Raw genomic sequence first — 16763 nt, forward strand, 5'->3', positions numbered from 1 at the left:
TTGATAATTTAAATATGAAAAGAGAAATTGATATAAACAATCTAAAAATACTACAATCATAATTGAGGATAAACAAAAAACACAGTTAAGTAAAAAAAAATTACAAAAAGGAAAAAAAAGGACTCACAAAAATGCCCATTTTTCAATACACCTTTTCAAAATCCAATTACACATGGGCTGTATATTGGATTTGAGATTTGAGAAATGGATTTATGAGGTATAAGATTATTCTTATTTTTCTAGATTATTTTGATTTAAGTTTTTTTTTAAATCAACAAATATCTTCCTTAATATTAAGTTGACGACAATTAAGTTCTCCTCATTAGTGCGTGGATGTCGAGCTCTTTACTATAAAGTCATGGTTATTGTCTCTCATTCTGATGATCAAAAAAAGCATCAAAATCCCTCTCTTCTTTCTTCTTTTCTTGTTTGTGTCTGAGAGTACAACACAAGACTAGCGTTCGATCAACTTTTGATTTTGAGTGTTGCGAATCGAAAGGAGAGACAGCTTTATCCTAGGACTCTAATCGTCATCAAACCGTCGCATTACGAAACGATTTTTGAGTTAAGGAGAGAGATCATCAAAGTTCTCGACTCTGTTTACCACCGTCAATCTCCGTTCCTCAACTATCTTTTTGATATTGTTCTATTTTATTACTTATTCTTTGTTACTTATTTTACAAATATTAGATTGTGTCTATGTGCCAATTTTCAGGTCCAACAATTATTGCTGTCCCGTTCGCTTTAACATTGTATAAGCTACAACAATGTATAGAAACATAAGTATTACGTACATAGGAACATTTTGAGGTCTAAAGTAGTGTAAGATAAACAGAAGTGATCGACAAACAACAACCTATATGAAACCTATACACAACTATTGGAGATACCAAGGAAGTAAAGATACGACACTCACACCTATATGCAACGGGGAAAATCTAAGAGTATTGACTAAAATGATTTCTTCAACATTCTTGCACATTTCTTTAAATGAATTTACTGATGAGATCCTCCCAAGGACTCGACACTCTTAAGTTGAGCAAATGATAGATTTGACTGTGCAGCCGCGATGATGGATAGATTTAAATGCTCAATGGATTATACAGAAGTTTTTAGAAGAGTTTCACGATACCGAAACTTAAATCTTTTGGATATACGCACCAAAAGAGACTAAAGATTTTGCTGGATATACACATCAACAAGAGGATCTTCTTAAAAAAGGTTTTTGATAAAAGGAAAGATAAGTTTTCGTAAGAGATTACAAAAGTATATAAAGAGAAGAAGAAGAGAAAAAGAAGAGGCTGCATATATAACACAACATAAATTAAAATACAGTTTGAATTTGAAAATTAACCTTCAACTTCTAAAACCCACACAATTGTCTTCTTATTTAGTGGGTTTAGGTCTTGAATCATCAAAATGAATTATATGAAGTGAAAAACATAAACCTCATTAAAAAATTTCCTTTGGAAAACCCATTAGAACAAAGCCAAAGGCAGGAAAAAAAACCACTCATGAATCACTTGTCCATTTGATGAGGCCCTTGAGCTTGGATCAAAACCAGAGAAATATTAACTTGGCTCAAGTCATTTGGTCAGCCCCAAATGTGGTTAAGCATCCCTCCAATGGCGTGGTTGTATAGCTTAACTCTAGAACGAGTCATTGGGCCAGCTGGTGCAGTCAAATCTTTCTCGGCTTCAAGCTCCTCTTTAGCTACAATTCCAGCTCGTTGCTCCGGTTCATGCTTCACGTCCTTAGAGCTGTCCAGAATCATATCACTTACCCCAATCTCTCTCTCGTCTCCAAGAGATTATTCTCTCTCCTCTCTTCTCCCCAACTCTGGAAGACGCGATCTAACCTCAGAATCACCGAACCATGTGTTTATATTTACTTAGAATCGTTTAACTCCCAAGTTCACCAATGGTCTACTCTTTGGATAGAACCTCAAGAAATCTCACCAGCAACAACAAGATTTTAAATGAGTATTCGTTTATGCTGCTACCTTCTTCTTCCCATTCTTCATGTGTACCATATTTCTCCACTGTAGCTGTTAGTTCCAATATCTACGTAATCGGTGGAATCTACAAAGCGTCGTCTTCCTCAGTTCGGATCCTTGATTGTCGGAGTCACATGTGGCGTGACAGACTGACAGGCATATCTAGAATCGAAAATTAAGATCAAGGATTATAAAAGCACTTCTTTTATTAACTTTAGAACTAACTCAAACTAAAGCTCTCCTTAATCTCTCACTCAAATCTCTTAAGGTTTACCACAAGCTTTGGCAACTCTTATATAGAAAAACACAAGACCTAATCCTAAACAAACTATGACTTGTTTTAGATAACTCCTAAAACTAATATCTATGGATAACTCCCAAAGATATGACATTATCTCTTAATAAAACAACTAACTTATCGCCCAAGTTACTTCTTCTTCAAGCTTACACCAACATTCTCCCCTTTAAGCTTGAAATCTTCTATTGACACATCATGAACTCCAATGAGATCTCTCATCTCCTTATGCTTAGTTCTTCCAAGTGCCTTGGTTAAGATATCTGCTCTTTGTTCTTCACAAGGAACATGATCCACCTCAATCTGACCATTCTCTACGCATTCACGTATAAAATGATACTTTCGATGAATATGCTTGCTTCTTCCATGAAATACCGGGTTCTTCGTGAGTGCAATAGCTGACTTGTTATCAACCCTTATAGTTACTTTGTCACACTCTACTCCAATGACTTCCGCAAACAGTTCTTGTAACCATATAGCTTGCTTGGCTGCCTCCGTAGCTGCCATGAACTCGGCTTCGCAAGAAGAGAGAGCTACCGCTTGTTGCTTCTGAGAACACCATGTAATAGGACATTCATTGAGATAAAAGACGTGACCAGCGGTGCTCTTTCCATCATCAAGATCTACATTGTGACTGCTATCGCTATAGCCCACTAAACCTGACTCGATTCCTTGCTTAAAATGTAGACCATGAGTTAAGGTTCCCCGAATGTATTTTAAAATCTGTCTCAATGCCGTTCCATGTGATTCTCTTGGTTCCTGTAAGTACCTACTCAAGATCCCAACGCAGAAAGAAAGGTCAGGTCGTGTATGAAGTAGGTACCTAAGACATCCGATGTTCCTCCTATAATCTTTCTCATTGACTCGCTTCTCTTCTAGTGCCTTAGAAAGTTCAAGACCTGAAGTCATTGGTGTATGAACCGCGTTACACTCACTCATCCCAGCTTCTTCAAGTATCTTCTTTGCATATCTTTCTTGCCTTAACACAATCCCATCATCTCCTTGAAACACTTCAATTCCGAGATAGTAGGTGAGTTTTCCCAAGTCGCTCATCTCAAACTTACCCGCCATTCCTTTCTTGAAATCAAGTATCACATCCAAGCTTGATCCCGTGACTAGTAAGTCGTCAACATAGACAGCTACTATGAGAAGGTTCTCCTTTTCTTTCTTTCTGTAAAGCGAAGGCTCTTTAGAACATTTTTCAAAGCTCAATTCTCTGAGAATTTTGTTTAGCTTAGTGTTCCATGCCCGAGGAGCTTGTCTTAGTCCATAGAGAGCCTTGTGTAGCTTGTAAACTTTTCTTTCACTTCCTTTAGTCACAAAACCTTCAGGTTGACTTACATACACATCTTCTTTCAATTCTCCATGGAGGAATGCAGTTTTAACATCTAAATGGTGCACTTCCCATCCGTTTGAAGCTGCTAACGCTATGATGAAACGTATTGTCTCAATTCTTGCTACCGGAGCAAATACTTCTTCGAAATCAATCCCATGTCTTTGCACATACCCTTTTGCCACAAGTCTTGCCTTATGTTTGTTTATGCTTCCGTCGGAGTTACGTTTTAGTTTAAAAACCCACTTCAAGCCAATTGGTTTACAACCAATGGGAAGATCAACAAGACTCCATGTTTTGTTTTTTTCTATTGACATGATCTCTTCTTCACACGCATTCCTCCACTCTTGTAACTTATTTGCTTCTCTGAAGTCACTTGGTTCCTCGTTGATCATGAGCAAAAGATGTTCTCCTTCGATTTCTGCCATTAACACATAGTCACTAAGATAACTCGGCTTTGTGACTTGTCTTCCTGATTTTCTCAATAAAGGTACCATCGGGGTTTGCACTGTCGGGGTCTGCTCTGTTTCAACACTTTCAGACTCCTTATCTGCTGCATCTTCATCTTCTTCGTCATAACCATTGTCATCGTCTCTGTTCACTCTGTTTTCCTCTGTTTCTTGAATGCTCTCATCACTAATCCCGTGATTTCCAAAGTCTCCTAAATTGAGAGTGAAAGTTCCTGATTCTTGGCTAGATTCTTCTGTATTACTCCACTTCCAGCCTCTGTTTTCGTTAAAAACGACGTCCCTGCTCACTGTGATTTTTCGAGTTGTCGGATCCAAGAGGCGATATGCCTTTGAACCGGGTTCAGTCCCAAGATATATAAGAGCTTTTGACCTGTCATCAAGTTTTTTCAGATGTGGTCCATCTATCTTAGCATAGCTCATACATCCGAAAACTCTCATGTGTTCTACATTCGGCTTCTTGTTTTTAAACACTTCATACGGTGTTTGATTTGTCAAGGCTCTTGTCCCTACTCTGTTTATGATATAAGTTGAATGTCTCACAGCTTCTCCCCAAAGATAGTTAGGCATGTTCATGTGTTTAAGTAAACTTCTAGTCATTTCCATGAGAGTCCTATTTCTTCTCTCAACTACTCCGTTTTGCTGCGGAGTGTATGGAGCCGTTAGATGCCTATTGATGCCTTCTATCACACAGAACTCTTGAAACTCACGAGACATGAACTCTCCTCCTCTGTCGGTTCTAAGTGTCTTGATTTTAGCTCCACTCTCTTGTTCAACCAGCTTCTTGAATCCTTTGAATTTGTCAAATGCCTCACTTTTCTCCTTTAGCAATATTGACCACATGTAACGAGAGTGATCATCTATTAGAACGAATACATATCTCTTCTTGGCAGCTGTAGAAGGTGATATCGGTCCGCAGAGATCACCATGGATGAGTTCTAATACTTGTGATGCTCGATAAGAAGTTGAACTTGGAAATGTTTGCCTTGTTTGTTTTCCTAGTAAACAAGATGCACACGCTTCTTTTTCTTTTGGTACACTGTGAATTCCTGTGACTAATTCTTTTGCAACCATCGACTTTATAGTTTCAAGATTGATGTGTCCGAGTCTAGCATGCCATAGTGTTGAATCGTTAGACTCCACAAGCTGCAAACAATCCGTTTCTTCCACTTCCAGGTTCACTTTGTAGAGTCTGTTTCTTGATCTTGTTGCCTTGACTAGCAAATTTCCATCTCTGTCATGTAAGGTTAAGTAATCATCTCTCATTCTAACATCGCAACCTGCTTCAGTGGCTTGTCCTAAGCTTATGATGTTACTTTTGAGGTCAGGAATGTAGTATACATCAGCTAAGATCCTTCTTTCTCCGGTTTTGCTTACAAACAAGATTGATCCCTTCCCTTTTATGTCAATTCGTGAGTCGTCCCCAAATCGCACCTTTCCTGTGACCATCTCATTCATTTTACAGAACCAAGCTCGATGTCCTGTCATATGGTTACTGGCGCCATTGTCGAGATACCAAGCTTTGTCGGAACACGTCTCAAAAACTCTTGGCATCACATTCCTCTCATTCAAGTATACTACCTCATGCATCATAAGAGATTCGGCTTCTTGAGTGTCTTCTTCTTCCTTTTCTTGAAACTTGATTAACTTGAGAAGTCGATCAGGACAATTTGAGGCATAGTGCCCTGTTTTATCACATCGATAGCATGTTACCTTAGACTTATCTCTCTGTTGATAGCCCTGTTGATACCCGTAATCTCTGTTTTGATATCCAAACCTTCCACGGCCTCTTCCAAGGCGACCACGACCTCGTCCTCTTCCTCCATCTTGTGATTCTGAGTTCACAAACATGAGCTTACTCTGATCTTCTTGTGAATCTTCGTCTTCATCACAGACTCGGTCTTCGTAAGTTTTAAGCCTTCCTACAATGTCTTCAAAGGTTGTGTTCTTAAGATCTAGAACTTGTTCTAGAGCTGCAGTTATATGGATGTATTTCTTCCTAGGCAAACTCTTAAGAAACTTCTTAACAACCTTTGTCTCTTCAATGTTTTCCCCTAAGGATGCTGCTTTTGTAGAAATCTCCGAGATTCTCCCTGCAAAGTCGTCGATTGTGTCACTTTCTTTCATCTTCAGCCTATCGAACTCATTCATAAGCGTTTGTAACCTAGCTTCTTTCACTCGATCAGCTCCAAGGTTTCTGGCTTTGATGGCATCCCAGACACCTTTTGCGGTTTCATGTTCTCCAACTTGTAGGATCATCGACTCTGGTATAGATTGGAACAATAAAGCACGGGCCAAATCGTTCTTCTCTAAGTCAGCGGAACCGGGATCGATTGTTTCCCACGCCTTATGGACTCGGAGAGTTGCCTTCATCCTCATGGTCCAAACTGTGTAGTTGGAATTTGTTAACATCGGACATTGTATGGATGAGGATACTCCCTCCTTTGGTTTGTCACCCGTCGTGGCCAATTCACTCATATCTCTAACGATCTTTGTTCTTAATCACGTTTTGAGAAACAAAGTTTATAGGCTCTGATACCAAATCTAGAATCGAAAATTAAGATCAAGGATTATAAAAGCACTTCTTTTATTAACTTTAGAACTAACTCAAACTAAAGCTCTCCTTAATCTCTCACTCAAATCTCTTAAGGTTTACCACAAGCTTTGGCAACTCTTATATAGAAAAACACAAGACCTAATCCTAAACAAACTATGACTTGTTTTAGATAACTCCTAAAACTAATATCTATGGATAACTCCCAAAGATATGACATTATCTCTTAATAAAACAACTAACTTATCGCCCAAGTTACTTCTTCTTCAAGCTTACACCAACAGCATAACATGACGGTAGCTCGAGTAGATCCAATTGTTGTTCTCATCGACCAGAAAATATACGTCATGAGAGGTTGTGAGGATGATGAGTCTGCCAATTTGTTTGAGGTATTTGACATAAAGACTCAGATTTGGAGATCCTTGCCGAGTCCTGGTGCTGATCATGAGTTATGCACATATATTATGGTCTACCCAGTGCTTTTGAAGAAAAGCTTTACGTAGCTGCTGGGACAAAAGACTGAAGTTATGAGCCCAAAGATGGTACACGGAAAATCATAACAGAGGAACCGAGTATTAGAAATATTATGGATTGGCGTGTAATAGAGAATGTAATGTACTGTTGGACTTGCCCGGGATTTTTAAAGTGGTATGATTCTGAGGGTAGAGTGTGGAGAGAGATCAAGGGTTTGAATTGCGTGAGCAGTCTGAGCACCCTATAAGGGGTTTAAATTCAGGGGTATTGAATGCCACGTGTGAATCTGACAATTAAGGGTTTGAAAGAATTGCGTGAGCACCCTAATTAACTATAGTGGGAAACTTATAGTTATGTGGAGCCACAATATGTTCATATAATCATATATGAAGCTGCCTAGGCTTATATCCACTTGAAACTGCTCCCACAACTTCATTATGGCCTGAGTAATTCTCATTAGCTTGGTTTTAAGGATAGCCCGAATCATATCGAGGAGACTGAACATTTTGAGAGTTCATCTGAAAAACCTTTGAACCCGGTTGATGAGTCTGCTTTATTTTCTGTTGATGTTCATGTTAAACCACCATGTTTAATGTTTTCTCTAGGTCAAGCAACAGATCAAGCATAACAATCGATTCTTTGACATGTTCATAAAAATCACTGAGACCAAACAAAACTTAATCACACAGTTTCGTTCAAACAAATCCATCCATGTTTTTTTTATCTAATTCACAATCACAAGCACCACATTGACACACTGGAAAATCTTGTGCACTCTAAACTTCTTTCCAAATTGTTAATATTAAATATTCACTTAGGAGAGGTATTTATATACCCTAATCATATTTTATGTAGCCCTAATTTTTAGATGATGGCTATTTATAATAAAGGGTTTTGACTTTGACAAAATAAAAACTCAAATAAGCATGTTTATGAATTTTTCACTTTAAACAACCCTAATCATATTTTATAACCCTAATTTATCACTCTAAACTTCTAAACCCTAAACCCTAATTTTTCACTCTAAACTTCTTTCCAAATTGTTAATATTAAATATTCACTTAGGAGAGGTATTTATATACCCTAATCATATTTTATGTAGCCCTAATTTTTAGATGATGGCTATTTATAATAAAGGGTTTTGACTTTGACAAAATAAAAACTCAAATAAGCATGTTTATGAATTTTTCACTTTAAACAACCCTAATCATATTTTATAACCCTAATTTATCTATCTTTCATCTCCACCGCTTGCTTCTGCAATTTAGGACAATGATCTCCGAAGTCCAACTACTGAAGAAAGAGAAAACAATGTCGTTCTTGTCACTCCCGGATGAAATCATAGAGAATATTCTTGCACGCATCTCTAAATGGACTTACCCTAATCTCTCTCTCGTCTCCAAGAGATTCCTCTATTTCCTCTCTTCTCCTACTCTATACAAGACTCGATCTCACATCGGAACCACCGAACCATGCCTCTATTTCTTCTTAAAACTGCGTTATAATTCATCTGATCCCCAATGGTTTACTCTTTGGATGAAACCTGATGAAAACCTCACCAGTAACGGCGAGACTATGCATGACTATTCGTCGATTCCGCTACACTCTTCTTCCTATTCTTCACCCGTACCATATAAGTCCACCGTCGCCGTTGGTTCGGAAATCTACTTAATCGGTGGAATCCCGGAGGCTCCGTCTTCTTCTGTTCGGATCCTTGATTGTCGGATTCACACATGGCGTGACGGGCCAAACATGACGGTAGCTCGATCGGATCCAGTAGCAGTTTACCTCGATGAGAAAATATACGTCATAGGAGGTTGTGGGAATGATGAGTCTGCCAATTGGTTAGAGGTATTCGACATAAAGACTCAGACTTGGAGAGCTTTGCCTAGTCCTGGTACTGATCATGAGTTACGTTGCAAATATATTAAAGTCAACCCCAATGCTTTTAAAGGCAAGCTTTACGTAGCGGCAGAGACAAAAGACTACACTTACGAGCCCAAAGATGGTACATGGAATGTCGTAAGAGAGAAATCGATATTCAAAGATATAAGATATTGGTGTGTGATAGAGGATGTAATGTACTCTTGCACTTACGTTGGGTCTTTAATGTGGTATGACTCTGAGGGTAGAGAGTGGAGAGAGATAAAGGGTTTGGACGAATTTACTGTCTGCCTTACATCGTATTTAAAAAGGATGTATGTCCATGGAATAGTTAACTATGGTGGGAAACTTGTAGTTATGTGGAGGCAGTGGTATAATGAAGACGGCAAAGGACGGAAAATTAAAGTTGGGTTCTCTAAGATTGCGTTAGAGAAGCGCCATAAAGATGAGATTTGGGGTAAGACGGAGTGGGTTAATACTGTGCTTGAGATCCCCAACTCATATTACTCCTTAACTTGTGTAGGCGTGTAGCTGGAATTTGGAAGTTATAGGTAATGTTGAGTGGATTAATGTGTCTCGCGAGTCATAAAAATTCGTTGCATTGTCGTTCTTTTTAGCTTTGAACGTGTTATATATGTTGTTCTTTTTACATTGGTTATTGTGCTTTTTTTCATTTGAAGAATTTGACTTGCAAGTGAAGTTAATATTATAATCTTTAACAAAAAATAACTTATCACTGGAAGAGTCTGAATTGGAATTGCAAGAATGTATTATATAGGACACTAGATAGTCGTCTTTAAGAGATAGCCTCTATTTCTGCTTGGAATAGTTAGGTATGGTATCTGGAGCAAGACAGTGAAGAAGGTATAATGAAGTTGGGTTCTCTAAGATTGCGTTAGAGAAGCGCCATAAAGATGAGATTTGGGGTAAGACGGAGTGGGTTAATACTGTGTATGAGATCCCCAACTCATATTACACCTTAACTTGTGTAGACGTGTAGCCGAAATTTGGAAGTGAGGTTTTTGGTAATGTTGAGTGGGTTAATGTTATGCTTAATGTCTCTAGCGAATCATACAAATTCGTTGCATTCCTTAACCCTTTTAGTTTGATGACTCTAAGAGATGATGGTATGGTTAGTCTTACAAAATTCACCGCATTGTCGTTCTTTTTTTTTTTGCTTTGAACGTGTTGTTTTTGTTCTTGAATTTGAGACAAGCCCTCTTATATTGGTTTTTTTTTTTTAATGGTTTTTCATTTGATGAATTTGAATTGCAAGTGAAGTTACTATCATAATCTCAGTTTTTATTTATTAATCTTAACTTGGTCACTGAAATTGCAAAAAATGTAGAGGACACAAGATGATTCTCTTCAAAAATAGATACAAACATTTGTGATGCTTTAACACATACTATGAGTTTTGTCAGTTTCTTCAAGATTCTTTCACACTCGTGTCATTCTCATCCACGAATGTGAAGGTGAAGGAGCTAAAAGCAAAGAAGACCCTACAGATTCCAAATCTTGATGACGTGGATAAGCTATTGACATGCCACGTGGACATAGAAGCCCAAAAGGCTGATTTCTCTTATCATCTTCTTAATCTCTCTCTCTTTATACAACTTTACTCTCTCTGTTTCTTCTTCTAAATTTTTTCACAAAGTCTTTGAGAAAGCAAGAAACTTTACTCGGAGATTAGGGACAAAGAGATGTTGAAGAGTTCAAAGATCTGATCTTTGAGATAGATAATGGGAGAAATGACGGCGAGGTCTGCAGTTTTATCGTCGGGGATGTTCAGAAGTTACCACCGGCCGGTGACGACGGAGGTGAGATCAATAATACGGTCTAGAGTGAAGTGCCAAGTGTCATCCGTAAAACCCGCCACGTATTCATCAAAACTCTCAACAGATATTCCTCTACACGAGTCTCCTCAGGTCTCCTTCTCTAAAATTGTGTATATATCGATGCTTATTTTGGTGGGTTTGATTGTGAATTTTGTGGAATTTTTCAGGCTTTGTTCGATGAGTATTTGGAAGATAAGTCAAGATTATTCGAAGCAATGTTTCCGGATAAACCCAGAAGCTATAGGCTTAACGAGGTACTAAAAATGTTTGGAGGAAGTAATGTTGTCAAAAACGGGCATTTGGTCTAGTGGTATGATTCTCGCTTAGGGTGCGAGAGGTCCCGAGTTCATTTCTCGGAATGCCCCCATTTTTGTTTTTCCTTCTTTTTTTATTTTCTTGTCTTTTTAATTTGAATGAATTCTAATTTGTGTTTAGGAAGAATGGAGAATTCAGATGTTACCAATAAACTTTCTCTTCCTTACTGTGTGTCCTGTGGTGGATATGCGGTTAAGATGCAAATCCAACGGTCAAGATTATCCGCCAGATGTACCTTTAGATATAACCAAAGTTCTTGAGCTCAACATGGTAATCAACACACACATATGTCTCTTTCTTTGTTTCTTTAGCTTCAAATTTTTAACTAGGAGTAGGCACGAAGTAGATATTTACTTGCTTTTGAATTTTAGTATTTGTGATTTGCTCGGTTTCTAACGGATATCGTAGTAACGGATATTATGGATATTTTGTCCAACCATGTTTGTAAGTTGTAACAAAGTCTACATATTTGAAATTACGGTTTTTTCAGATGAGATGGAAGCTTAAAGGGCTTGATCGAGTAATGGAACCGTCTGATTTCAGTTTGGAAGTCAAAGGAGCATTGTACCCTGACCGAAGAGGAAAGCAAACAAGGCTCAGAGGTCAACTAGAGATGAACATAAGCTTTGTGCTTCCTCCGGTTCTTGAGTTGGTACCTGAAGATGTTCGGAGAAACTTGGCCAATGCGGTTAGAAATTGTTACATAAAACTCTATTGAAGTATCTTTGAACTCAATTTAGACGCTATGTGTCCGGCATTGTACATGATCTCTGTTTTTCTTTTGAACCTTTTACAGGTTTTGACCGGTTTAGTGGAGAATATGAAGCATAAGGTTAATGGGAGCTTGCTTGCTGATTATAGCAGGTTCAAGAATGAAAGAAAATTACAAAAAGTAATCGAGTAAACCCGATTTTTTTCGTCACTGTTCGAGTTCGACCATGTATAGAGTTTTCAATCCGTTCATATGTCAGGTGAAAAGGAGTCTCAAATTCTTTACGTGCAAAAACCTTAAACGTCAAGTATTTTGAAACAGAAAGAGTATTAGCTAGAGCTTCGTTCAAACCTTAAAACATCAAGTATTGGTACAGTTTCGTTCGGCTGGAAATGGTTAAAAAAAGATTGGACTCTCTAGACAAATTTGAAATTTGAGAGAGATAAAAAGATAAGGTCTAAGTTTTGTCAACCCTCTCTATGAAAGCGAGGGTTTTAGTTCCTTTCAACTTTGAATGTTGTCTGTCAGTCTCATCCACGACCGAATGCGTGAAAGACTGAGTAAGCAATACAGATTTCACGTCTTTGATGACATGTAACGTCTTTGATGACATGTAACGTCTTGTAATTACAACACGTGGACGTAGAGGACCAAATAAACAATATTCCAAAACTCTACCGTGACGATTTTAATCTCTCGGTCTCTTTCTCAATCTTTCACAAAAGTCTCAACGTATAGAGAGAAACCAAGACGCAATCTTTTAGTATAGATAGATTGAGAGATATAGATATGTGGGAAAGATCAAAGATCCAATCTTTGTGAAAATGGCGGTAAGTTCTGCGGTGTATTCGTGGCCTGCGATGCTAGGAAGTTTCCGGCCAGTGAGATCAAAACGGTGGAGAGTGCAGTGTCAGTTGTCACCTGTAAAACCTGCGAAGTATTCCTCTAAAATATCAACCGATATCGCTCTCCACGAGTCTCCTCAGGTCTTTATCTCATCCTATAATGGGGTATGTATATGTACACACATGAATGTTTTAATATCGAATATCCTGCCGATCTTTGCAGGCGTTGTTCGATGAGTATTTAGAGGACAAATCGAGGGTTTTCGAAGCAATGTTTCCGGATAAACCCAAAAACCATAGGCTTAATGAGGTACCATTCTATTTTTAATTTTTTCAGGCGATCCTCAAGACTTCTTTTCCTTACTTTTACTCTAAGGCAGGTGTTTAAAAGTGTTCCTATTTTATTTGACTATTTTTAGTGATTTGAAAATTTGAAAACCTTTTGAGTTATTCGACCATCGACTTTGAAAGTTTGATGATATTGGGATAACAAAATAAAATAGGGGAAACATTTCAATTGAATAAAACCACTAACACCAAACGTTAGAAACTAGTTATGTAAATTATTGGAATGTAACATCATTGTTCGTTGAATGTTTTGGTTTTCCTTAACTCATGTTTTTTTTTTTGAGGCTTTGTTACATACCGATGAAATTATTATGCAGGAAGAATGGAGAATCCAAATGTTACCAATAAAATTTTTCTTCATCACTGCGTGGCCAGTGGTGGTCATGCGGATTAGATGCAAATCCAACGGCCAGGATTACCCGTCAGACGTACCTCTACACACAACCAAAGTTCTTGAGCTCAACATGGTAATATCACCACATGAATTACAAATTCACTAGTCAGATTTTTGTTTCTTTTAACATTTGAATTATGATTTTCAGACGAAATGGGAGCTTCAAGGGCTTGACCGAGTAATGGAACCATCTGATTTCACTCTTGGAGTCAAAGGAGCATTGTACCCAGACCGACGTGGAAGACAAACAAGGCTCAAAGGTCGACTAGAAACGAGCATTAGCTTCGTGCTTCCTTCAGTTCTCGCACTTGTACCAGAAGATGTTAGGAGAAACATGGCCAATGCGGTAAGAAACTGTTTCGTATATGCATTTGGAAACTCAAAATGCTATGTTCCGGGTTTATACATGATTTTTTGTGTTTTTGATTGACCCTTTACAGATTTTGGCCAGTTTGGTGGAGAACATGAAGCACAAGGTTATAGAGAGCTTGGTCGCTGATTATAGCAAATTCAAATATGAAAGAAAAACACACAACTAGTAATTGATATCGATTGTCATGTATAGTTCTAGATCCAATATATGAACAATCGGGCGAGATGTAGACCTCGATTGTTTGAAATAATTGAGGCTTTTAATCTCAATGTTTAACCATGTATCGTTCTGGATTCGATATGAACAATATACACAATATACGTGACACAGGCCGAAGCTTTACTTGCTTAATGTATGTATAGTCAAATTTAGAATACAAAGGTGGCAAAGACAAATTTTCACACAGAAAGAAGAAAGAAGATAAATCAAAGATTCACAAACGAACACAACAGTTCTTTGATTTGGTCGGACTTAGTTACAGAGGCTTACTTGGCGAGTTTGAAGTACAAGATGACGATAATGGCGGCAATCAAAGCAGTGATAATAGCTCCAATTGTCCATTTGTTCTTGTTCATCCTCCTCGTCATGCCTGTCAATATCTTCTTGCTTTTTCCAACGTTATCATCTACTCCATGCAACTGTCGAGAGAGTTCTAAATTCTGGTTAACGCGATTTCCAGAGTAGATAAAGAAAACAAGAAAACGTAGTCTTCTCATCTTATTTTGTTACTTAGGTTTAGAATACCGTTTCATGGGCTCGTAGGAGAGACTGTCTCTGACTGTGCAAGTCTTGGAGGATTGAAACACCAATCTCTTCAGTCTCCATCATCGTTCTACGGCTGTCCTTGACTCTGTCAGTGGTTCGGCCCAGACGCTCAGTTGACATCATCAATCTTGATCTTTGATCAGCCGAAGCCTGACCTCAATGGTGTATCAATAAAAAGAAACCAAAAGTTGTTTTACTTGCAAAGATTGACATGAGATTAAATTGAAACAATACTACAGAGTCCTTTACATACCGTCTTTGTGTCAGCCATACCAGCTTCTAGCAACTCATCTCGAGCAGCAGCGTTCAACTGTCCAGATGTGATTCTCTTCACTTCAGTTTTAAAATTGTTCAGATCAGACTTGAATTCTCTTAATTTGACAAGGAGGCTGGACTTAAGGTTTGGTGGAAGGCTCCTTGCCTCAAGATCCATTTTCCTAATCTGGTGTTAAAAAGAAAAAAAAAACCATCATCGAAATGCAAATGGACAATAAAGAAACTTCTATATTCCATTCAAGTTATGCCTATCACATACCAATACTTCTGCATTTTCCAGGCCAGATTTGATTTCAGACAACTTCTGCTTCTTTTGTTCTGCAAATCAGTAAGGTATCATCAATCCATTTTTAGCTATGCAATCAACAGAACATACTAATCCAGGGAATAAAAAACAATGCCAATGATCAGCCACCACTACTAAATCACAAGCTCTCTTCTCAATCAGTGACCAAAGAAAGCAAAGGAAAGGCACATTACTATGTCCTAGCAACGCATGAAGGAGACAAGATTTTAAAAAGTCATGAAAGGATCTAAAACACACAGAACTAAAGCATCAAACACAAACCAAAGTATCTATGATTCGTACATTGTTACATTCACGAGCTAAACCAGTAGGTTGTTTCAAATCAACTCTTTTTTTTTTTTATTTCTTTAAAACTCTCTGAGGAACCTAATGCAAATGCATGTGGAGTAAAAGTATCATATCTTAGAAAAGATTCGAGAGATATCAGTTTTACCTCCATCAAGCGCAACAGCAGAGGAACACTTCTTTGAAAGACTCGCAGAGAGCTCACAGTATTGCCGCTCATATCCATCAAATGCTTCACTCATTGTTTCAGGAGGAATACTACTACAAACTCTGCAGAATCAGCAACACACAATGATGATGAACAAAACAAATTAAAAACCCAATTCTGATTAAGATCAAATTCATCAACAAGAATAGGTTACTGAAATTCTTACAAAGATTCAAAAGAGAAAACTAAAATCGATTGATTGATTTCTAAAACAATCCAAAACCCTAAGATATTGTGAATTCAGAGGAATGTCAACACGCGGTTTACGGGGAAAAAGGAGAAAAGTAAAATTGACGGATCAAAAGAGAAAAATAATGATGAATAATTGACGAAAATTCCGGTGATCGGAAGAAATGGAAGAGTTTAGCCGGCACAGAAGCGATTGAAGCACAAAATTAGAAAGCAAAATCACAATCAGAAAATAGGGACTAGGCGAAAAAATAAACATGAGGTAGGTTAAGACCTGATAAACGAACGGGGAAGGAGAGGTACGTCGGAGAAGGTCAATCGATCGGAGGAGGTCCGGTGAAGAAAGTTGTGGAAGACGACGATGAATTGATTTGATATGAATGTTCGACGGTTGAGTAATTATATCCTACATCTACAAATACTTTTCTTCGTACACCCCACCACCTGTCTTTTTTTTTTTGTCTAATAAATTATTATTTGAAAATACTTTGATGTCTCTCTCTATTTACCTAGAGTTGGGTCTTTAGGTGGCTTTGGTTGGATCTAGGAAGGTCCGTGTGTAAGGATGGGTGGTCTTATTTGGCGTTTCCCCTCTCGGATTCCAAGGATCTTCCTTGATCCTTCACCTTCTCATTTTCATTGGCACTAAAATGGTCGTGGTGGTTAGGTTCTGTATTCTGATCTTCTTGTTTCGTTGTCTTCGTTTCTACTATGGAGGTGGTTGTGTAAGCTCGGACTTGTTCGCTTCTCGGACCTCAGTTTGTCTGATGGCAATCTAATTTTGGGTTCTTTCCGAGGCTCCTGTCAGTAACCTCTTTTCAGCTCTAAAGTGTTTTATGGGTGTGTTAGCCGGCTGCTTGTTGGGAAGAGTTTGCAGTGTGTTTGTTTTGGAGTCTTTAGCTTTT

General features: G+C 38.1%; 4 protein-coding genes, 1 non-coding gene and 1 pseudogene across 6 annotated transcripts; 5 read left to right on the forward strand and 1 right to left on the reverse strand.

Moving 5' to 3' along the window:
* Positions 1 to 1634: 1634 nt before the first annotated feature.
* On the forward strand, positions 1635 to 7417 carry LOC9304782 (annotated as a pseudogene).
* Positions 7418 to 8325: 908 nt separating this feature from the next.
* On the forward strand, positions 8326 to 9856 carry LOC9304783 (F-box/kelch-repeat protein At5g39560; the record flags this gene model as incomplete). Its single annotated transcript, XM_002868665.2, has 1 exon — positions 8326 to 9856. A coding segment is annotated over one exon (1209 nt), but the record flags the coding sequence as incomplete, so codon positions are not given.
* A 545-nt stretch (positions 9857 to 10401) lies between these two features.
* Positions 10402 to 12226, forward strand: LOC9304784. The gene is made up of 5 exons (XM_002868666.2): positions 10402 to 10931; positions 11009 to 11095; positions 11277 to 11426; positions 11647 to 11844; positions 11953 to 12226. Exons 1-5 carry the CDS (start codon positions 10746 to 10748, stop codon positions 12058 to 12060), a joined length of 729 nt encoding a protein of 242 aa, XP_002868712.1. The 5' UTR covers positions 10402 to 10745; the 3' UTR covers positions 12061 to 12226.
* TRNAP-AGG lies at positions 11135 to 11206 on the forward strand. The gene has a single exon. It is a non-coding gene; the product is annotated as a tRNA-Pro (tRNA).
* Positions 12227 to 12434: 208 nt separating the features above from the next.
* Positions 12435 to 14156, forward strand: LOC9304785. The gene is made up of 5 exons (XM_002868667.2): positions 12435 to 12854; positions 12937 to 13023; positions 13379 to 13528; positions 13604 to 13801; positions 13896 to 14156. The coding sequence occupies exons 1-5, from the start codon at positions 12693 to 12695 to the stop codon at positions 13992 to 13994; spliced, it is 696 nt and encodes a 231-aa protein (XP_002868713.1). The 5' UTR covers positions 12435 to 12692; the 3' UTR covers positions 13995 to 14156.
* Positions 14098 to 16273, reverse strand: LOC9304786 (vesicle transport v-SNARE 11). Of its 2 annotated transcripts, none has more exons than XM_021017324.1 (6): positions 16133 to 16267; positions 15610 to 15731; positions 15129 to 15187; positions 14847 to 15035; positions 14573 to 14743; positions 14098 to 14466 (listed from the first exon to the last, which is right to left on the reverse strand). In XM_021017324.1, exons 2-6 carry the CDS (start codon positions 15701 to 15703, stop codon positions 14314 to 14316), a joined length of 666 nt encoding a protein of 221 aa, XP_020872983.1. In that variant the 5' UTR covers positions 15704 to 15731; positions 16133 to 16267; the 3' UTR covers positions 14098 to 14313. The 2 variants fall into 2 exon arrangements, with proteins under 2 accessions (XP_020872983.1, XP_020872984.1); XM_021017325.1 differs by having other exon boundaries at positions 14386 to 14480; positions 16133 to 16273.
* Between the last annotated feature and the right edge of the window lie 490 nt (positions 16274 to 16763).

This window comes from Arabidopsis lyrata (genome assembly GCF_000004255.2).
Source record: "Arabidopsis lyrata subsp. lyrata unplaced genomic scaffold ARALYscaffold_7, whole genome shotgun sequence".
NCBI classification, from domain to species: Eukaryota; Viridiplantae; Streptophyta; class Magnoliopsida; order Brassicales; family Brassicaceae; genus Arabidopsis; species Arabidopsis lyrata.